We start from the raw sequence: 23,752 nt of genomic DNA, 5'->3' as shown, positions 1-23,752 counted from the left end.
TGTTTAATAAAATCCTGCGATGGAAATTACATTTTTTTATGTTTTTTGAAATACAAAAGCAGAGTCCTTTGTCTTGCTAAGGCTAAGTTTATAGCTAACATTTTATATATCCTAAATACACAATATTTTATAATAATAATAATTTCAAACTTTTAGCATAATTTGATTAAACAAAATGTGCATAATGATGCCCAATAAAAATGCACTTTGTTTAGATAATCATAGTTTTAAACATGGAATAATTTGTATTTTATAATGGATTTCAATATTATAATATTAAAAGTCTGGGTCTACGACAAGGCTAAAATGATCTATTGTAAAATCTAATACATAAAAGGCGTTAGAAATGTACCAAAAATAAACACTGAAACCCTGGTCAAACAAAGTTTCCAATTCAGTTGTAATGAGACCTTTACAACACAAAAAGAAAATGTGAAAATCTGTTCTTATTAATTTGATTTGAAGAAACACCCACAAATATTCAAATATTATAGATTATTTATCATTTATTACATTTATGGCTAGACATCTAGTCACTTAAAACAAGTGAAAACAATCAGCCAATGGAACAAAACACTTTTTATAACATATATAATTTGATATTTTGATTTGATGATATATTTAAACAATATTTATATTTAAAATACATTCAATACAGCTAAACTAAAATAACTCACTTTAAAATACAAAACGGTAGGCAGTTTGTTTCCCAGTTAAAAATGATCTTGATTAAATATACTGATTGCTGAGACCACTAGTGAAAGTGTTTTTAGTTGCATTCCTTTTGTCATATTCTATTCTATTCTATTCTATTCTATTCTATTGTATTACTCAAATTGGCACAGACTCCATAAGTTTGCGCAAAACCTGATGATCATGTTATCCAGCAAGCAAGGAAATCTGACAATTTGTACAAAGTTAACATGATCAACGTCATAAATTTGCTTACGTTTGATTAGTGACCTAGATATAGAAATATTTCTTCATTTACATCAGAAATTTGTTTTTGTTTTTAATCCATCCAATCCGATGTACAGTTCTCAAATGATGACCCATGTTGTCTCAGACATTTGGACACTGAGAAAATGTGTGTGTTCATAAACATGAATTATTGTACATACAATATACACAGAGGCGAAAATTTCATCAAAATGTTGGGGGGGACAATAAACATAACAATTCTCAAGAGCAATTTTTGAAGGGGTTTTTTGTTGTTGCCTCGTTTGCATTTGTATTCTTTTATTTCGTAAACAATTATTTTAAGAATATATCATTATATTATTTACAATACACATATTTTAATGATATTATAGGGGGGGGGACAACCCTCAAATGGGGGGGTGCTGACCCCCCCGACCTCCCCGCGATTTCCGCCTATGAGAATACAGTAGAATTGTCACGGTCCTGTCACCTAGTCAGGTTGGGGCTCTGCCTGACGAGACCGTGGCAGGATCAGGCTGCCTCAGTGTTTTGCATACCACCTTGTGTGAGCGCGTGTGTCTAGTTGTTTGGGACCGCCACTTGCGAGTTACCGCCTTGCACTCTCCGTTGATGCCACGGTCCCGTCAGGCAGAGCCCCAACCTGACCGGTTGACAGGACCGCAACATCACCGTAGAGAGCAAGGCGGTAACTCGCAAGTGACAGGACCGTGGCAGGATCAGGCTGCCTCAGTTTTTTGCGTACCCCCTTGTGCGAGCGCATATGTCTAGTTGTTTGGGACCGCCACTTGCGAGTTACCGCCTTGCACTCTCCGGTGATGTCGCGGTCCTGTCAACCGGGCAGGTTGGGTTTTTTCTGACTAGGTCCGTAGGTTTCATCGTTCCCTGTCTGTTTTTGTCAAAGCACGTTTACATTTTGCCCTTATGTGTTTCAGGTTCCACTGGCATGCTGAATCAGCATTTCCATGGGAACCCTGATTGTTTCCATGGGAACGCTGATCATCACAACCTTTAGCTGCGAGCGGCACCTGCTCCTTGTTTGTTTCCCCACATATTTGAATCCCCTCGTGTGTCATGTCCGACTGCAGATCGTTGTTATTGTGATTGTCGATGTGAATGCATTGTTTGCTGTCAAGTGTTAACCGTGCTCTCTTGTCTAGTTGGAGATTGCTCATGTGTCAGTTGGTTGCCTGTCTCTAGAGGTGTGGTTACCTTCCTGTTCACCGTCACCTTCGCCTGTCTAGTTGCCCAGTTCCCTTGGAGGAGGATTCCTCTGTCTCTGACCGTGTGTTGGTGGAGAATCTCACATGGGCTTGATTTTGTTTGAAAATAACTTTGTGTTGTAACTAATAAACTCATTGACAGTTTTCCTCTGCATTTGGGTCCTGTCTCTCACGCCCCCTGACAACATATTTAACATGCTTTCTATGAAAGCAAGTCTTGTTAATATCTAATAGAATATACATTTTTTCAACAATATAAATGGTAAATGGTCTGCACTAACATAGCACTTTTTTATTAACCTTAGAGGTTACCAAAGCACTTTACACTGTGTCCCAATCACCCATTCACACACACACTAATACACCACGCAAGGTGCTAACCTGCCATTGGGAGCAACTCGGGGTTCATTGTCTTGCCCAAGGACACTTCGGCATGTGAAGCCTTGTGGGCCGGGACTTGAACCACCAACCCTGCGATTGGTAGCCGACCCGCTCTACCATCTGAGCCACAGCCGCCCCACATTTAATATAGATAAATATCTTGGTGTAGACAAAAGGACAAAAACAATGTTGAAACATTCACTATGCCAATGCACTTCCATATGTAATTCTGCTTCAGAAAAGCAAGTTCTTCCTGTTTAATGTTGTTTAAAAGAGTAGAGCCTCAGTTAGCTTGAAGTAACACTCCTGGTTTAAAATGACGTGTGTGACATTTGTCATCAGACCCAATACTGCAAGCAAAGACTTTCAGAAAGACGAGCTCTGTGTTATGATGAAAGCTATTGTGTGAGTGTGTATGTGTGTGTGGGTGGTTACGAGGAATTGTTTTAGGTTACAAACTGGTAAGCCAGTACAAGGGTATTATGCTATAAATGTGGTTTATGAGGACATTTCTAGTGTCCCCATAATTTAAACAGCTTAAAGATACTAAACAATGTTTTTTTTTTGGAAAATGTAAAAATGCAGAAAGTTTTCTGTGAGGGTTAGGTTTAGGGGTAGAGTTAGGGGATATAATCTATAGTTCATACAGTAGAAAAATTATTTTGTCTATGGAGAGTCCTCATAAGGATAGCTGCACCAATGTGTGTGTGTGTGTGTGTGTGTGTGTGTGTGTGTGTGTGTGTGTGTGTGTGTCAGGGTGTCGAATCTGGTATTATGTCATCTAAGCCCCCAAAGGAACATACTGCAGTCTCCATAGCAACTGTGCGGCAATTTGTTGAGTTAGATTCGGCTGACTGTGGTTGGTCCTCAGCCCCCTTTCATATAGACTTCATACATGTCTCTTTGTCTTTCTTTGCCTGTACTGACTTGTTAATGAATGACAAGAATTCCTCTCATCCTGCACTAGCTCGTGGGGTCATCTCGATTCCAGGTCAGAATGTGCTGGTTTGTTGAGGGTGACCACTAAAGAGAAAAGGGCGATGCACAGAGGTGAAATGGAGTGCTTTCTAAAAGTAGGGCGTGCATGCAAGAATGATAAACAACACCACATTGCAACTATTCCAGAGTAACGCCCTCAATGTGTGCTAACTTGCCATCTAAGAAAAGAAACGCTTATCTAGAAGAGTTTTGTTCATGAACCAATAGAAGGTTGACTCCTATGGAGCAGTTGGTCATTTTTGGTGTACGTCCTTCTATTCAAAGTTCAGATTTCCATTCACGTGAAACTCAGTGTTCACGCACATCTGCCTCTACATTTGCATCAGGCCTTTGCATAGGGAACAGGGTCTTTATTTGAAGGTAATAACAGATTGATCTCCAAAAACAAATACATATCATGCTTCTATGACACTTTAAAATCACCTGTCAACTCGCATGCTCTTCAGGACTCATACCTCTGTCCTTTACATCACAAGTGCAATGCTCTATCAGTTGAGCAACCATGCAATTTTATTGCTAATGGTAGTTGCTTACTTTTTAAGTCATGTGCTATGGTAAAAGAGTTTTGATGTTGTAAGATTGAGTGAGGAACAGGGTAAAAAGTAAGCATTTATGAACTGATAAAACTGACGGTTATAGCCGACAGTAAAAAAACTGATAATGAAAAATTAAACCTGTCAACAACAACTTGGACCCTGTTATGATTGGTATGTAGATCTACAACACAAGTGCCTCGTTATTCTGCCGTTTAAACTGTACAGCTCATTATCTTGTCACCTATCTCACTCTCTCTCTCTCTTTACACGGGGCGATGTTCAGACAGATGTAATTACTAGAGGAACTATTGCCGTCTACCTCTGCTCTTCTGTAACTCTGCTCAGATCCATTGTACCTCATGTACTTGCTTTCCATCTAATTGTCAGTGACAGATACAATAGGATTCAGAAACTCTTTTCTCCATGGAGAAAAACTTTAAAGAACAGCTGAGATGGGCTTTGTTTGATGGCTTGTGGTCATCCATCTCCCTCTTGATCACATTCCAGATGTTTTCAATGGGGTTCAGGTCTGGAGATTGGGCTGGACATGACAGAGTCTTGATCCGGTGGTCCTCCATCCACACCTTGATTGACCCGCTGTATGGCATGGAGCATTGTCCTGCTGGAAAAAACAATCCTCAGAGTTGGTGAACATTGTCAGAGCAGAAGGAAGCTTTCTTCCAGGATAACCTTGTGTGTGGCTTGAGTCATGCGTCCTTTGCAAAGTCGAATCGGCCCGATACCAGCCTTGCTGAAGCAGCCCCAGATCATCACCGATCCTCCACCTGGTCGACGGAGACCTGCAGAGGCATTCAAGCCACAGTGTCTTGCACCCACTGTGAAAGTTAGAGGTGGATCGGTGAAGAAAATGTTCAGTTTACTCAACCATACCTAAATCCAGAGAAACTGATCATTTTGCAGTGGTCTCTTAATTGCTTCCAGAGCTATATATATATATATATATATATATATATATATATATATATATACACACACACACACACACACACACACACACACACACACACACACACACACACTCCCAAAAACCATTTTAAGATTTGTCCATTTAAATTTCATAACAAAATTCCATTAAATGTAATTGAATAATCTTAAAAACCTAAATATTTTAAGATTGATCAATTTCCTTTTGTTAAAAAATACACAATTCAATTTGATGGTATCTTGTTATGAAATTGAAATGCTTTTCTTACAAAAAAGTTTATTTATCACTTATCATACAAAATCCAGTAAACATCAAAAAGCTAAATCAATATTCGCTGTGACCACCTTTGCCTTTAAAACATCCCCAATTCTCCTAAATACACCTGGACACAGTTTTCAAGCTTCTTGGATAATTCTCCACAGTTCTTCTGTCTCTTTATGTAATCCCAGACTGACACGATGTTCAGTGGGGGTCTGTGGGGGCTGTGACATCTGTTGCAGGGCTCCCTGTTCTTCTATTCTAATCTTTTTTATTTAAAAAAAGTAATGTTTGGAAGTCTATAATTAATTTTTCCTATTGACACACTAAAGCTGAAGACATAAATAACATCTCAAAATTAATGTTTTTGTGAAACATCTTAAGTGCCTAAAACTTTTGCACAGTACTGTATATATATATGTATATATTTGGGCTGTCATTTTTAACGCGTTAATTCAGTTTTAATTTTATAAAAAAGAACGCGTTAAAAAAGATTACGCAATTGATCGCAATGCCCCAGGACCGTCATAAGGAAGATTCCTGAGGAATGCAAGTTTGTAGTACCACCTGTTTACTCCAGAGGGCAGTAAGTGAAACTTCAGCTGTACGAGCAACACACAGTTTATACAGTGAACAACACAACCCTTCAGCAGCATGACACAAACATGCATTCAAAACACTTGATGGAGCGCAAATCCAAGCTAAGGGATCTCAAGATGTGTTGTAAGTATTAAACTATATTTAACGTGACCTAAAAAGTTTATGTTTATGACACAACACACCCGAGACGCTACACAAGCATGTCTGCCGCAGGTGTAGATTGAAGGTCCTTAAACAAGCCCCCATAATAAATCTCAACTGATTGACTAATTCACTTGTGTAATGGATTACTGTGAACTGTTGCCAATGATTGACTTATGATCAATAATATGGTAGTAAACAATACATTGTATCTAAAGCTGGTTTTTGTATCTTATCAATGATTAACTCTTCTGCTACAGGAATGTAATGCATTATAATTATCTGAATATTTTTTTAGTTTATTTATATATAATTTTTAAATATTTCAAGATAACTATGTATAATTATTTCATCATTTTATATTTAATTATTGTTATATGAGGGACTTTCTCAGCAAATATTTGTATATGCGATTAATCACGATTAATTAATCACAATTATAAAAAATGTTAATTGATTGACATATATACACACATATACACATATATTATTTATTAAAATGTCCATAACAGCAGATGGAAAGATTTTCAGTGGATAATAATACATTTTCGTTTAAACGTTAGTTATCGTACAGCTTTAGAAGGGTAAATAATGAAGTAATGTCCATTTCTGTGATTTCTATTTTTATTACTTCAAAGAAATCCTTCAACAGTAGTACTAAACGCAACAAAACAGTGCTTCTAATGGATATAATGACAGAGATTTATCGCAAAAACAGCGAGACTTGAGGTTTGTAAATACTAAACGGATGTTGGAATTGTGAATGGGGAGTCTTGAGTTACTGTACATAACACTGACATTTCCTCAGCTCTCTCTGCAAGGCTCTTTAGGGAGTCAAACACTCAGATATAAACAGGCAAGGCAAGAAAAGAAGCTAACCAATGCCTGATGCTCAAACACATCGCTTGGGAAATGTGTGGGAAGAAATGTCAGACTAAAGTATGCAGGGCAAAGTAGCAGAATTGGGATTCAGTTTCAAATATGGTGTACAAGATATTTTTGATATTGTGAGACTTCAATGTGCACGAGTAAAATAGTCTCTCATTCTCTGTCACAGTTTGCACATACATGAGCTATTTTTAGACAGACTATGCTGCTGATGAGGGGAGCCTTTGGGTAAATCACACAACGCAAACATTTGTGCAACATTTGTTTGATGTATCGTGCAGTGGCACATTCTTTAGGGAACTGAAGGTTGTCCAAACACAAAATAAATGGGAGGTTTTACTTTATGCGTTTTTAAGTATTGTGCTTTATGCCCGTGTTGGTTGCGTTTTGCTCTAGTGAGCTAATCGCAGTTATGTAACACTCTACATGCATGAATGTAGCCATATGGGACAAGTGGTTTTCTTTTTGTCTGACCATATTTTAAGATATATTCGTCAATCGGTTAACCGAATCACAAGAATAATGACTTACAAACTGGTTTTCCAAACACTCCTCCTCCCATCTGCTCGGTGTGTAATGTAAAACATGTTTAGGGGTTCTTACCGATATATCACTACACTACTTTTGCTCACCTCAATCCGGGTGGTGGAGGACGAGTCTCAGTTGCCTCCACTTCTGAGACCGTCAATAAGCGCATCTTATCACGTGACTCGTTGTGCATGATATCGCGGAGACTCACAGCATGTGGAGGCTCATGCTACTCTCCACGATCCACGCACAACTCACCACACGCCCCATTGAGAGCGAGAACCACTAATCACGACCACGAGGAGGTTACCTCATGTGACTCTACCCTCCCTAGCAACCGGGCCAATTTGGTTGCTTAGGAGACCTGGTTAGAGTCACTCAGCACGCCCTGGATTTGAACTCGCGACTGCAGGGGTGATAGTCAGCATCTTCACTCGCTGAGCTACCCAGTGCAAATTTTATTACATAAAAATCAGTGCAAAATGAAGAGAATTGTGCTTTTATTTGGACCTGTATGATGTCAGGGGGCCACAAAGTCTTTCTTTACCCAAAATGACAGAGATAAATAATTCATGAAGCATTCAAAAGATGCCACATGCTGCCGTGGTGTTTGAAGAGTGCTATATAAATTGTAAATTGTAGAAAACCCTTTCGCCTCAGGAAACTATGTTTAACTGCAGCATGAGCACGCTATTCCTGTCGTCCACAAATATCCATTCTCACATAAACAATGTACAAACACACACACACACACACACACACACACAGAGAAAACTCAATTTGTCCACTTCAAGGTTCGCAAAAGCACCACTATCTTTACATTTACAATATAATTACATTTGGCAAACATTACATTGCAACTGTTCTACAATTGAAAAGCTAATGTTATGGAGTGGTGGTGGCATAGTGGGCTAAAGCACATAACTGGTAATCAGAAGGTTGCTGGCAAGGCACTTAACTCCAGGTTGCTCCGGGGGGATTGTCCCTGTAATAAGTGCACTGTAAGTCACTTTGGATAAAAGCATCTGCCAAATGCATAAATGTAAATGTAAATGCATTAAATGTGTTAACAAAATATGATGCATTGCATATGTGAAACACATTTAATGAATCTTGTTTATTATAAATATAATAAAATCCACCTTTCAGTTCCATTAATTAAATATTCCATGAATCTTAAAAGATTTGCAAATATTTTTTTAAAACATAAACATTTGAATTGTAGATGCCTTACGTTGATATTGCAATGTATGTGTGCGAGAACCACCCGCTACTTACGGAAATCTACAATAAGGACAACGCAAGTGTACAAGCCCTCAAAAGTGAAGCCAAAACGCCTCGATCGCCCCCCGGTGACTGGTCCTAGTATAGGTCATAAACCCCGCCTCCCCATGTTATTCAACGGGACGTGAGACCAACTAAACAATTAAATTACACTTCACATATCTTTTTTCCAAAGATAGTTTCTGTCATTTACTGTCGTTTCTATCACGTTGATGTCATTTCAAGTGTTTGTTTTCAAAATAAGTTTGTTTTTAGTTATTTGATGCTATAAAAACGGTGCTGTGACATCATGATTGACAGCTGTGATTGACAGGTTCTCTGAGCGAAGTAGTCACTGAAGCACCAACTGACTTTTTTCGGGATCTTCGGAGGACTGAGGAGATTGGAGCTTTAAATTCAATATCTACATTTCTATAATTAATTATTTCACACCGTCATAAAAAGTCAAAAGTCAAAAGTGCAGGGGCGTGTGCTTGCGATTGATTCAGCGAGAGTGAGGGCGGGGCCTTGATTTCGTGGCTTTACTTCCTGCTCACTACTGCGCAGGTCTGGTCCCGAAATCGCAACTGCGCAGACTCAAGTCCCAAGATGTCAGCGCCACATCGAGACACTGGCGGCTTCAGTTCTCACCAATGGAAAAGAGCGAAGGGGCGTCGTCCATCTTTTTTTACAGTCTATGGGACAACGCTAATGAGATCACGCTGCGTTCTTTGAACCTGCATTACTTTCAACTTTGTAACCCATTCAGAAAGAATGTAGCATGTGAATTGCGGTCAGCAAACTGTGAACCACGCAACACACCCTCACGGCGAAATCGTCAGGATTTGTACAACTTTTCTAAATTTGGCTAATTCGGATGATATCGTGCGACTGCACTCGTTTAAATTACTATGACTTTAACTGCAGCCAATGACGTCGCTGGACATCGTTTCCATCTCATACGGGACAATCACTTGCTTCCGTCACACACAACAGCTTGCTATCATGTTTACACACTCTACTGATCGGTTTAGATAAGTGGTTCGGTTAAGGGCATAATATTAATAAGTGTGTAATATTAATTAATTAACGTCTCGTCCAGGCATTTGCACATGATAAAGTCGTACGAGTTTGGCCAGTCATACAGGTTTGGAACAACATGAGTTTGAGTTAATGGCCTGGGTAGCTCAACGAGTATTGACGCTGACTACCCCTCCTGGAGTCGTGAGTTTGAATCCAGGGCGTGCTGAGTGACTCCAGTCAGGTCTCCTAAGCAACCAAATTGGCACGGTTGCTAGGGAGGGTGGAGTCACATGGGGTAACCTCCTCGTGGTCGTGATTAGTGGTTCTCGCTCTCAATGGGGCGTGTGGTGAGTTGTGTGTGGATAGGATGAGCCTCCACATGCTGTGAGTCTCCGCGGTGTCATGCACAACGAGTCACATGATAAGATGCGCGTAATGAATTTCCTGTACAGCTAATGCCATTTCAAGGGCTGTATGTAATGATATAAACACAGTATCCTTCTAAAAAAGACCATCTGTGTAAAGCAATGGTCTTCATGTTCAAAAGAACGGCCCAGAATCAGAGTGAACACGATGCAGCCTGTTCCCACTCTCTAAACTGAAGGATCTTCATAAGTGGCCATTCATTTAAATATTCTTGCTGTTGGATTAGCATGAATCTAAAGGACACAAAATGTATGCAATACCCTCTAGAGATAAATCCCAGTGATCCAGTCCAGAGTTTGCACCCTCCCTGAGGATCATTGCATTTACATATTATTTTGAATATGATCCAAAATGTGCAGCGTGAGCCTGATGGCCCATGTAGAACCCGTGTAGTATGTTCACTGACGACACAAGGTCGTGTTTGCAAGGAACCAGGCAGCTACAATTATCTCTACAGAGGTTCTAGTCACTTTTTTAGGTTTGTTGGAGGCACTTAAGTGCAAACTAGATTTCAGTGATCACGCCTGTATATTCACTTTGCTTTGAGTTATCGGATTTCACTTTCCCCGAAATGTCACATAAAAAAAGGTAACTGTGGTTGGTCAATTTTCAACTTTACTTCAGTTATTTATGGTCTCCTTCTTAGTCCCTTAAGGCACTGATCTGATCTGACCGAGTTTCCAACAGCGAAGAATTTCATGGATTTGAATCCACTTTCATAATGTCTTTGGCCTTATATTACTTCAAAGTGGTCCTCTACATGGCCAATCGTTTGGTTGGATTTAGTAAGTTCTCCATTTATATCTTCTAGCTGGTGACTGTTCTTGTTTCAAAACTTGGAAGAATCCTTTCTAAATCAAGTTCATTGACTCAAAGTGAGCTTTCTGATGGGAACTTCTGTTTCTGAAATAATGCTTTGGCAGCATCTTGGCGTCTGAAGTCATTCTTGGACGTTTTCCAAACACTTTTCCTGGTTCACTCGCTGGATTCCATTACTGCCACCACATGAATAAATGCTGTGACAGTAATGGGTAGTTATTGTTGAGACAATACCTACACGTTGTCACATCAACATCCATCCACTAATTACTCTGATTGAAGTCTCACAAAGCAAGTGAGTGAAAGCAAGTTACCACTGTGACAGTACTCACCATTTAGTGTCAGGACTACACTGGTCATGCAGTATGTCTTACACAATAGATTCAAAACAACTGGCTCAAAAGAGTCATATGTTCAGGAATCAGACTACACTGGTCACGCTGTATGTGTTTTACACAATAGATTCAAAACAACCGGCTCAAAAGAGTCATATCGTTCAGGAATCAGACTACACTGGTCACGCTGTATGTGTTTTGCACAGTAGATTCAAAAGAACCGGCTCAAAAGAGTCATATGTTCAGGAATCAGACTACACTGGTCACGCTGTATGTGTTTTGCACAGTAGATTCAAAAGAACCAGCTCAAAAGAGTCATTCATTCAGGAAAAAGAACCGGCTCAAAAGAGTCATTCGTTCAGGAATCAGAATACACTGGTCACGCTGTATGTGTTTTGCAGAGTAGATTCAAAAGAAATGGCTCAAAAGAGTCATTCGTTCAGGAATCAGTCTACACTGGTCACGCTGTATGTGTTTTGCAGAGTAGATTCAAAAGAACCGGCTCAAAAGAGTCATATGTTCAGGAAAAAGAACAAGCTCAAAAGAGTCATTCATTTGAGAATCAGACTACACTGGTCACGCTGTATGTGTTTTGCACAGTAGATTCAAAAGAACCGGCTCAAAAGAGTCATTCGTTCAGGAATCAGACTACACTGATCACGCTGTATGTGTTTTGCACAGTAGATTCAAAAGAACCGGCTCAAAAGAGTCATATGTTCAGGAAAAAGAACAAGCTCAAAAGAGTCATATGTTCAGGAATCAGACTACACTGGTCACGCTGTATGTGTTTTGCACAGGAGATTCAAAAGAAACGGCTCAAAAGAGTCATTCGTTCAGGAATCAGAAAACACTGGTCACGCTGTATGTGTTTTGCACAGGAGATTCAAAAGAAACGGCTCAAAAGAGTCATTCGTTCAGGAATCAGACTACACTGGTCACGCTGTATGTGTTTTGCACAGTAGATTCAAAAGAACCGGCTCAAAAGAGTCATTCGTTCAGGAATCAGACTACACTGGTCACGCTGTATGTGTTTTGCACAGTAGATTCAAAAGAACCGGCTCAAAAGAGTCATTCGTTCAGGAATCAGACTACACTGGTCACGCTGTATGTGTTTTGCACAGGAGATTCAAAAGAAATGGCTCAAAAGAGTCATTCGTTCAGGAATCAGAATACACTGGTCACGCAGTATGTGTTTTGCACTGTAGATTCAAAAGAACCGGCTCAAAAGAGTCATTCGTTCAGGAATCAGAATACACTGGTCACGCAGTATGTGTTTTGCACAGTAGATTCAAAAGAACCGGCTCAAAAGAGTCATATGTTCAGGAATCAGAAAACACTGGTCACGCTGTATGTGTTTTGCACAGTAGATTCAAAAGAACCGGCTCAAAAGAGTCATATGTTCAGGAAAAAGAACAAGCTCAAAAGAGTCATTCATTTGAGAATCAGACTACACTGGTCACACTGTATGTGTTTTGCACAATAGATTCAAAAGAAACGGCTCAAAAGAGTCATTCATTTGAGAATCAGACTACACTGGTCACGCTGTATGTGTTTTGCACTGTAGATTCAAAAGAAACGGCTCAAAAGAGTCATTCGTTCAGGAATCAGACTACACTGGTCACGCAGTATGTGTTTTGCACTGTAGATTCAAAAGAAACGGCTCAAAAGAGTCATTCGTTCAGGAATCAGACTACACTGGTCACGCAGTATGTGTTTTGCACTGTAGATTCAAAAGAAACGGCTCAAAAGAGTCATTCATTCAGGAAAAAGAACCGGCTCAAAAGAGTCATTCGTTCAGGAATCAGACTACACTGGTCACGCTGAAACTCATAGAATCAATAATTGCTCCAGCTACTAAATGTGTTTCCATTAATTTCATCAGCCTTTTACTCTAATCCCTGTTAACAGTTCACTTACAGTAAATAAAAAAGGACTAGATAGTTATTCATTTATCAACACCATTGTATATTGATCCAAAATATTACAACCGCAACAAAAGTACTTAAAGTTTCTGCTCCCTGTTTGACTATATCTCTGTTTTTCTCATTTTGTTTTTACCAATCACTTTTAATTTCCTTTCTCCATCTTTTAGTCACCGTGGCTACAGATACATCCATTAAGTATGTCAAAGCCTTAGAAGGATTAATGAAATCAAAGCAGCTCACTGCCGTTTCTTCGAGCACTCAGTCACTCTGGGCTTCTATATGTGCTGAGAAAATAAAAGAAGGTGGACAAATTGATTTCAAATCAACTCAGCCGTCCACCTCCAATAAATCCCTGTAGATCCTTTAATATTCAGAGCACAAACAGGGTGTAGAGAAGAGGGAATCCCTATTCGGAAGTGACCTTCAATGGACGATAGAAATAAGAAATAAGAAATGTTCTTGCTCGTTGTACATTTTGGTGCTTTTTTGTTAGTTTATAATGTGTTTCTAATTGCCTAACAATACTGCAAGGCTTTCTCCTACATGTCAACTTAAGCTTTCGCTCCACCCCTCGTAGAAGCCAGGAGGTCAGGAGTCTCTCTCGTACACAAAGGACCCATCTCTTCCACTCGTCCGTCAGTCTATTACAGACTCAGTATGAGTCAATACAGGACCACCAGAGCATCCCGCGCTCGCACTCAGCAAACAGCTGCCTGTGAAAGCTCAGCCAGACGTGAAACACAAGGCTCCCACAACACCCAATTCCTTTTATGCTATTGACAGACTGACCCATGAAGGACCAAAAATGTGAGCAACGGGTGATGTCACCAACGTCTAAAAGTGGATCTTAAGATTTCAATTCTGACCTTTTCACACAAAGTCACTTTCTAGACATGGTGAAGTTCTGGGGCTTTCTTCAAATGCCATCTTGTCTGTAAGCAAGCTAGAACTGTAGCAAGTCAAAACCTTTCTGCCTGACATGTCCATGCAAAGCTCACTGGCAATATGCAATAATGCTAATGTATTCCAAGTGCACTCTGATGAGACTGCTAGGAGCATGATCACCCGGGAAGTCGGCGTGTTGTTTCTGTGAGTTCTAGTACCCTTGGATCGGCCACATTATGCCAACTCGCCAACAAACAGCATCTCCTATCAGACATTTTTGCATTGGCTCCAGCATGTTTACCATGTTGTCTTGGAAGCGTATTGTGTCAGCAGCATGGGAGACCTGGGTTCAGATCCCACGTTGAAACCAGGAAGTAATCGCGTTAACATAATCAGTGATGAGCATGAAATTTTACATTTGTACTCCACTGATGGTTAGGTTTAGGTTTGGGGTTAGTTTATAAAATATGCATTTCTCTTCAGCCTATACAGCCGAAAACAACTCGCTTTTGGCGCCCCTCTGTGGACATTTCACCTGCCCAGCGACACTTACCGCTTTGGCCACTGGAGGGCAGTGTTTCACATTTTGGTAAGTACAGACCGATGTCAGCAAAGTCATCAAAAGTCAATACACTGTTTCCGATTTCACTGTGAGATCAGCCCGTTGCTAAGGTGTTCTGGGTGGCTGCTAGGGTGATGCTAAAATGTTCTGGGAGGTTAATTATTGGCCCAAGTCAAAACAGAGGCCCAGGTCTGGTCTCTATGGCTCGGGTCACTCCTTCAATGTAATGTGATGTGATTTTTCACCTGTTTTATAATCCAACGGGTGAAAATCCTTAGAAGAGTAATAGCACAAGTCTCAACAAGTCACATATTTAAAATATCACTCATGTCTGTAAAACAAACTAATGAGTTGCACAAAAAGCTTAAAGAAAAAGTTCCCCCCAAAATTACAATTCTCTCATCATTTACTCATTATATAATTTAGCCATCCCAGATGTGTATGACTTTCCTTCTTCTGCTGAACAAAAACAAAGATTTTTAGAAGTATATCTCAGCTCTGTTGGTCCTTACAATGCAAGTGAATGGTGACCAGAAATCAGAAGAGCCAAAAAGGACATAAAGGCAGCATAAACGTAATCCATACGACTCCAGTTTTTTTTTATTTCAGAAGTGATATGATAGGTGTGGGTGAGCAACAGATCAATATTTAAGTAATTTTTTACAAAAAAATCTCCACCTTTGACCAGCCCCAAACTGTAGGTGACAGAATGTGAAAGTCACTTCCACACCAGATTGTTGAAGTGAAAGGGAAAGTGTAGATTTACAGTCAAAAACAACTTAAATATTGGTCTGTTTCTAACCCACACCTATTATAACGCTTCAGAAGACATTGATATAACCACTGGAGTCTGTCTGTCCTTTTAGGACTTTCTGAGTTCTGGCCACCATTCACTTGCATTGTGAGGACCAACAGAGATTAAATATTCTTATAAAAACCTTCATTTGAGCTCAGCAGAAGAAAGAAAGTCCTAAACATCTGGGATGGCATGAGGGTAGGGCTGACCCCTAATAGTCGACCAAACGTTAGTCGATCAGAATAGTCTTGGTCGACCAAGTTTTGATTGGTTGGTTGGTCGCAGAAAAAAAACTTCACAGGAATTGGCGAGTCAGTGACGGACAGACATGATCGTTTACACGGCTGGTCCATGTGGTAGTTAATTATGTTCGAGAGGGTAAAGAATGTCCCCAAGAAGGTGACATGCAAACTCTGCAGGCAAACTCATATAATTTTTCCCCTCCCCCCCAAAAAATATGTATATAAGTAATTAAATTAATATCATACGTGCGACAACTAGTCGACCAATGGCCTAAACTAACAACAACTCTCTTTGTTCGGGGGCAGCCCTACATGAGGGTGAGTAAATGATGAGAGAATTTTCATTTTCAGAGTCAACTATCCCTTTAATACTCAGGGGTAGGCGTAAGAATGAGCATTCAGAAATAGCTCTGCTTGCCTTAGCATTGAGAGCACACCAACATAGTTGAACCATCCATTCAACTATCCTCTGTAGGGTCACGGGTAGTGCTGGAGCCTATCCCAGCTGTCTCAGGCCAATGGCAGGGAATCACCCTAGATAGGTGGTTAGTCCACACACAGATATAATCATTCACACTCTCACTCAACCTGCAAGTTTTTGGACCAGAGCACACGGTGGAAACCCGGGAGGAACACGCAAACCACACAGAAATGACCCGGCTGAGCTGGGACTCGAACCGGGGACCTTTTTGATGAGAGGCAACAGTGCTTTCCACTAACACAGTTGAACCAGTCATGTTATTTTCAGTATATAATATATTCATGAACTCACCCCTGGCGGACAATTTCTTTGTGTTGATGATTTTGGCAGCATATTCCTGACCAGTAGAGTTTTTCATGCATCTTTTCACCACAGAAAAAGCTCCTCTGGAAGTCAAAAGTGAAACCAGTTTTGTTTTATTATTTTGTTATATATATATATATATATTATTATTATTTCACATTTACATCATTTATGTCATTTATATTAACATTATATTTGCATATATGTTGGTGAGGATGCAGAATTTGAAATAAGCTCTTCTGGAAATACCCTTGCCCAGTTTAAATGAAGCTGTTTAGACTTTTCTAGAACAAATAAAGAGCTTTGTCATAAATGGAATGGAAGTCTCACTAAAGCTGTGGAAGTGAAATGCCGTTCATCACCTATGTCAACGTTCTAGAACGATTTGAAAATAAATAAATAACCAAAAGGGTTTGAACTGGGGGAATTCCACTGTTTGCAATTCCCTCCAAAACGCGGGAAAAGTATAACATAAATACTTGCATATTTAATCGTCTCTGTGAAACTCTACGTCACTGCACATCAAAGAAACCCTAAATAAGACGCGCTTCCACACACCAGGTAGGAACGAACAGGTATAGGCATCCATGCAATTAAATCGAGGCTGATCCAGAAAACGTGTTTAACAATTTTGTTTTAAGGTTTGTTCATAACTGATACTTACTTTCCCAGTTCTTCGTACAGCTGATATTCGTCGGTAAACCTGGTGCAGGTTGTTGCAGCCATGCTGAGAGAGACGGGAAGAACAATCTGAGCGCAAAAGTGAAATCTGCGGTCGTCCTCTCTGTATATCTATCCTCAGTGCAGACTCAAAGTAAATGATTCAATTGGGAAATGGAAAGAGTCTGTCCAAGTCTGTCGCTTCAAATTCTCTTGCAGGTGTCAGATAGTGACTGTCACTGCTTTGACACAATCTATTTGAAGTTGAAGTGCCGCACCTCTGCTGTTCAGCGACGTCCGATTCGCGAGTGAATCGTTCGTTTTTACAATGATTCGACTGAACCGATTCGCAAAGCGCTTGAGAATCCTTCGGCTGTTCGGGAGCGCTCACCAGTGGCGTAGAATGCGCCGGGGTGTGGGGGGATGTGTCCCCACCATTTTCAATAAAACCAACATTCGTCTTTTTCACAGGGAAAATGTGTTTACGTTGTGTCTTTCATACAGCAAATGTCTAAATGTGTAAATGGGAAAGTTAAAATTGACTGGTCAATCACGTAATTAATTAAATAAAAAATTGTAATCGATTGAGAGCCTTAAAAATATAGCTTATATATTTATATGTTCATCTTGCACCAATCTTTCTGTCCCCCTAAATGTGTTTATTTCGCTTCTCATCATCTGTGTGCGTTATTGGGAGCGTGTGAGAGTTAATTATTATTATAATATTTATAAATAAACAGTATTTATATTATTATAATAATTACTATTTGATTTCTCCATGTCTTACCATTTCATTAACTATTATTTTCATGTAAAATAAATCTTGGATGACCATCCGTCCAATTTGTTTGGAGCTGAACAAAGCGAACAAACGTAGAGCAACCTCTGTATGTGACCTGTAAAGCTGCACTTGCATGTCAATGGCAAAAAAGTCAGAAAATACAATGAGCATGAATCCAGGTGTTGGGAGGAACAAGCCCCCGAATCTTTATTCACATATTATCCACACTAAATATTATGTGACAAGAACAAAAAATGCCAGCCCAAGGAGAGTTTGACATAAAATATTTATCTTTAGGGAAATTTTATCTTTGGCCACAGCAGGACTGAAAAGTGGATGTATATTATAAAAAAATATTTTTTAAATGGCGTCTTTTTTGTTTTTATTTTATACTATTGTATTTTATTTTATGGCCAATATTAACTGTATTAAATATTACTATTCATTAATGTATTTAATTAAATGCAATACAGTAATGAATAAATGTCATTTGTGTAAATTTTGTTATTAATATTATTGGTTTGATAGTAACATTAAAAGAATTGTCTCATTAAGTAGCTTCAATGTAGCTAGCTACTTTTTGATAGTAACTTGTAGTGTACCTAACTACTTTTTAAAAGTGTAGCTTGACTGTAGCTGAACTACTGAAAATTATGAGTAGCTTGTAGCTTGTCAAACTACAGATTCAAAGTAGCTTCTCCATAGATGTGTCTGTCTTGTCGGGCATTTCTCACGCACCTTACAGTCTAACTGATCCCACAAAAGCTCAATGGGGTTCAGATCCGTAACACTCTTTTCCAATTATCTGTTGTCCAATGTCTGTGATTCTTTGCCCACTCGAACCTTTTCTTTTTGTTTTTCTGTTTCAAAAGTGTCTTTCTTTGCAATTCTCCCCATAAGTCCTCCTGAGTCTTCTCTTTACTGTTGTACATGAAACTGGTGTTAAGCGGGTAGAATTCAATGAAGCTGTCAGCGGAGGACATGTGAGGCGTCTATTTCTCAAACTAGAGACTCTGATGTACTTATCCTCTTGTTCAGTTGCACATCTGGTCTTCCACATCTCTTTCTGTCCTTGTTAGAGACAGTTGTGCTTTATCTGTGAAGACTGTAGTGAACAATTTTCAGTTTATTGGCAATTTCAAGCATTGTGTCGCCTTCATTCCTCAAAACAATGATTGACTGATGAGTTTCTAGAGAAATCAGTTTCTTTTTGACATTTTTGACCTAATATTGACCTTAAGACATGCCAGTCTATTGCATACTGTGGCAACTCAAAAACAAACGACAATGTTCAGCTTCATTTAATGAACCAAATATCTTTGAGCTGTGTTTGATATAATGGCAAGTGATTTTCTAGTATCAGAAAATTATTTTTTTCTTTACAGCATGTACTAAGATAGCATGGACCCCAAATGCTTATGCTAATCCTGACGATGATTTAAAAACATCCCAAAGAGCATCTTGTGTGTTCCCAGATAGCACACGGACATCTCTGAGATGTCTGTTTAAGAGCGTTTCATCTGGAAAGCATCACTTCCTAATTAGCATCTGCTAAACATGTTTAAAAGATCAGATTTACAAACATCCTAAATAAACGTCTCGAAGATATTTGCTGAATCTCTTATTGACAGCCGAGAGCCGAGCAAACGTCTTATACGCTGTACTTTTGTCTTGTTTTCCAGTAAAAATATCTAAACATTCTTAAAAAGTGATTTATTTCCTTGACAAGCAAACTGGCATAAGATCTTAAGTCTTGTTTTGAGAGAACTCTGATCTAATTTGTGAACTTTAGACTTAAAAGAAGAAAAAAATCTGCCAATGGGGTATGCAAAATAAACTTGTTTTCCTATAAAATTAAGTTTATTTTGCGTACCCCATCGGAAGATTTTTTTTTTCTTGTTTTAATTTCACAAATTTTGTCAGATGTATCTTAAAACAAGACTTAATATCTTATCCCATTTTGCTTGACAAGTAAATCAATCAGATTTTAAGAATGTTAAATTATATTTACAGGAAAGCAATACAAAAATACTTTTTTGCAATGTAGACCTATGCAGATGATCAAACAACCTAAAAATACGTCTTCTAGATGTAAATAATCACTTCTGGTTATGTAAGCTAATGAACTACTACTGTATGAACACTCGGGACGCTTTAAGTGGCGAATCGGTTCTTTCGACCAGTTCATTGAAACGAACCGATTCTCTAAAATGAATCGATTTTTCAAACAGTGCTTAAGACCAGTTCCGCGACGGGAGAAAGGTGCCTCAGGCTGTTCCTGACAGGGTACTGAGCCTTACAGGATCTATATGGTTAGGGTTAGGGCGTCTGCTGCCTCCAAGGAACCATCAGAGGCACCTTTGTACAATGGGCGGATCGCTCGTGGCCGTTGAGTGAAGTGTAACAACTCTCCCTGGCGGCAAAAACACGCTCCGATGCATAAAACCCCCTCATGCATTTATTATTGAGGAAATCGGTGAGGATGGACTTGTTGATGGACTGTTACTCCTCCAGTCATTCAGTTGGCTATTTCCCAAGCTGTCACCTTGAATGAACTGAATGTAACCAATTATCCTCTTAAACCACTAATCGTCTGCAAATCCGCTGCAGTATTCCCCTCACATACTACTGCAGTCTTAAAAACAATCTAATGACAGTAAGCGCGCGCACAAATGTAAGGGCACGTGTAACAACAGGCATTCATGGCACAGCTATGGCTGTCACTTTTGGTAGTGGGAAGTATCCTCCGAACATTTTACTTTATTATTTGTATTAGTTTTATTTATTTTCAAGAGTCCTACTCTTCTTATTCTTATTACTTGTGCAATTGCTAATCATGGCATAGGGACCAAATTACACGTAGCAGTGCTTCCCACCAGCTTGTGTATTGCATGTTAGCATTCACTGTCACTAGCTAGCATGTTACTAGCTAGCATGTTTCTGAAAATGATGCATGTGAGTCCCTTTAAACGTGTAGTTTTATTGGGTTCCCTATAGGCTACTTTTAAGTATTTAAATTGAGATAATGTGGTAATTTTACTTTAAGAAAACTCATTTAAAACGTGGGGAACCACTGTTGTTGATGTTTAGTTTTTTTGAGTGTGACAATTTGCCCCAACCTGACATTTATAAAATACAGTCTTGTCCTGAGAACACGGTAAGATCTACCTTTATTATAGTTAATCCTTCAAAGCATCACATTTACAGCTGATATAATGAGAAACAGACCTTGTGACAACTAGCCCCGGTGTCCACCAAATATTTTATGCCACTATTATTGTAGTTGATATAAATAAATACATGGCATTTCAAACAAATGCTAAGAATCTTTGAATGAGCTGTTTTATATGCATATATAAAGGGAGTGAGCAATAAACTTTCTCCTCTCTACAGTGAAATTATGCCCATATTTGTTGCTCATATGGACTTACAAAATAAGCATCTGAGTATTTTTACATCTGTTTCAGTGGGAAGGAGAAGTTGTGTCAGTCCTTCCACAATATTAATACAACAATCTATTCTTCCTTGATAGTCCCACGCTCATTTTTGCCGTCCAGGTCTTTGTGTTCACATTTGGACTTGATTCATTTTCTTTAACATCCTTTTCCTCTCCTCCCCTGCAAGAGCTAGTCTGTAAATGATGCTTCAACTGTCTCTTGTTCGCTCTGTTCCCACACTCTCCCTCTGTGACATAATGTGGTTGTGTTCATGTACCCATCTTTCCTGCAGATATCTACAAAATCTACTGAAAACCTTCTCGTTATGTTTTTAGGTATCTTAAAGTGCATTTTGTGTAACTTGTGCGTAGGTTAAATGTTCATTTAACATGACCAGGTGAATCTCAGTGTGTCTCAGTGGTGGCTCAGCGGTTAAGGCTCTGGGTTCAAGCCCCAGCACCGTCAAGATACCACTGTTGGGCCCTTGAGCAAGGCCCTTGACCCTATCTGCTCCAGGGGCGCCGTTTCATGGCTCACCCTGCACTCTGACCCCAGCTTAGTTGGGATATGCAAAAACAACTGCATTTCATTGGCTCTGTACCTGTACTCTGCACAATGACAATAAAGTTGAATCTTAATCTTAATTCCCTCATTATCAGACACTTTTGATTGCAGACTTAATCAATTGTGGGTTATAAATATGTCTGCGAATAGGGAATTTCTACAGTGACATCGGAAACAAAAAGCGTTTGACATTCGGTAATGTGGCATCCACAGAGTATTGGTATGAAGCCCAAGAAAACTGCCTGCAAGACATAAAAAATCTCACTTGATGTTAAGAATCTCTATAATCTGTTTCTGCAACTTCCAAAAATATTCCCACAGGAGACTTTATGAGACCAGCAGGAGACAATCCCAAGTCGTCTTTCTTTGCATTGTGGGCAGATTGTGCAGAACTGCTTTCCAATTTTGTGACTTCTCTCTGCTATTGCCACCTCTGAGTCCTGTTTTAAGACAGTATATAATACAATTATATGTTTTAGCAGTATTTGCTACAATACAGCTTTGAAAGATATTTAGCACTGTTCAAATGTGTGTTTTCAAAGTAACATGAATCAAATAACCACTAACAGATATTAAAGGTGCACTCATTTATTTTTTCTCATTAAAAAAGTTTTACACCTGAAGAAATGAATTATAATTTTGAAACATATGTTTCATGACATGAGGACTCCAGTCATATTAGTAAACATATAAAAGCTTTTTTTATTGTACATGGAGAGGGTCCACCTCATAGGGGCTGCCATTTTTTTACTTGGCAACTGTCCCAATTGTTTTGTGGTCCGTTCTGCATAACGCAGCGGCTCATTTTTGCTTAAGCGGCACATTCGGCACATTTCGCGGCCGAACCACCGGCCCACTCTGTTCTCCCGATGGAAAGTCCATGACTGATCGGCCCCCAAAGTGCGTCGGCCCACCGGGGAAAATGCTAATAGTGGCTAATAGTTCATTTCTACAATGGCATCTGTAACTATTGATTTTGAATGATGCTGCATCCACACCACTAGGTGTCACTGTAAGTCCAAGATTACGCACAAAAAAAGTGACTGAGTGCACCTTTAAAATGTTAAACAGTAAGTGTCAGAATTTCAACTTTGGGACCCAGATTCAAAACTTTAACGGAAGATATTTTATTATTTATTTATTTTTTAAAGAAGTTACACCAATACAGTTTCCAGTCAAAAATAACTGCAATCAACCAAGATGTCAACCTTAATTAAACAGCCTAGGAGGGTGAAAGGATAGTTCATGCACAAATACTAATTTTGTCATCATTTATTAACCCCCATCTTGTTCCAACCCAGTAGTCTTTCTTTCTTCTGTTAAACACGAAAGGAGATAGAAGGCAAAATGTCCAAGTTTTGCTAAGGAATGCGGAGGGGGATTTATTCTGCTAATTGGCTGAGGAGAGGGATAAGGCCGAGCCGGATTTGGCAGTTCGGGAGAGAGAGAGAGCCACACGCAGCTGCCGTGTTTGTGTATTGTGTCTTTTTGTTTAATTAAATATTACTTTGATGCTTCGTCCGGTTCCCGCCTCCTCCTTGCCCATTTTAACCTTGTTACATTGGTGCTGAAGCCGGAAAAGAGGAGGGATGAGCTGTCGTGGAGTCCTCGCCGCTGCCGTCCGCCCAGGGGACGGAGGGGCTCGCTGCCGGCCACCTGGAGGGGTGGAGCCGCTGCCAGGGGCGCAGGGGGTCGCTACCAACCGCCAGAATGCGGAGGGGTGTTCCATCCGCCAGGGGTTGGAGGACTCGCTCCGGTCCGCCCAGGGATAAGCGGCTGTCATTCGCCAGGGGTTGGAGGAGTGGTCGAGG

The 23,752-nt window shown here is 39.6% G+C and overlaps 1 protein-coding gene across 14 annotated transcripts in view; it reads right to left on the bottom strand.

Moving 5' to 3' along the window:
- Positions 1-17,460, bottom strand: part of LOC127657480 (calcium/calmodulin-dependent protein kinase type II delta 1 chain-like) — a 79,586-nt gene extending 62,126 nt beyond the window's left edge. For all 14 annotated transcript variants that reach the window (XM_052146406.1, XM_052146570.1, XM_052146820.1 and 11 more), the window contains exons 1-2: positions 17,164-17,460; positions 16,488-16,582 (exon numbers count right to left, since the gene is read on the bottom strand). In XM_052146406.1, the coding sequence (XP_052002366.1) occupies positions 16,488-16,582; positions 17,164-17,225 (157 nt within the window). In that variant the 5' untranslated portion in view covers positions 17,226-17,460. The remainder of the gene's footprint in view (positions 1-16,487; positions 16,583-17,163) is intronic.
- Positions 17,461-23,752: the final 6,292 nt, after the last annotated feature.

Source organism: Xyrauchen texanus, chromosome 1, assembly GCF_025860055.1.
Source record: "Xyrauchen texanus isolate HMW12.3.18 chromosome 1, RBS_HiC_50CHRs, whole genome shotgun sequence".
In the NCBI taxonomy this organism is placed as follows: Eukaryota; Metazoa; Chordata; class Actinopteri; order Cypriniformes; family Catostomidae; genus Xyrauchen; species Xyrauchen texanus.
Note: the sequence above shows the minus strand (reverse complement) of the source record. Positions and strands in the feature narration are given on the sequence as shown.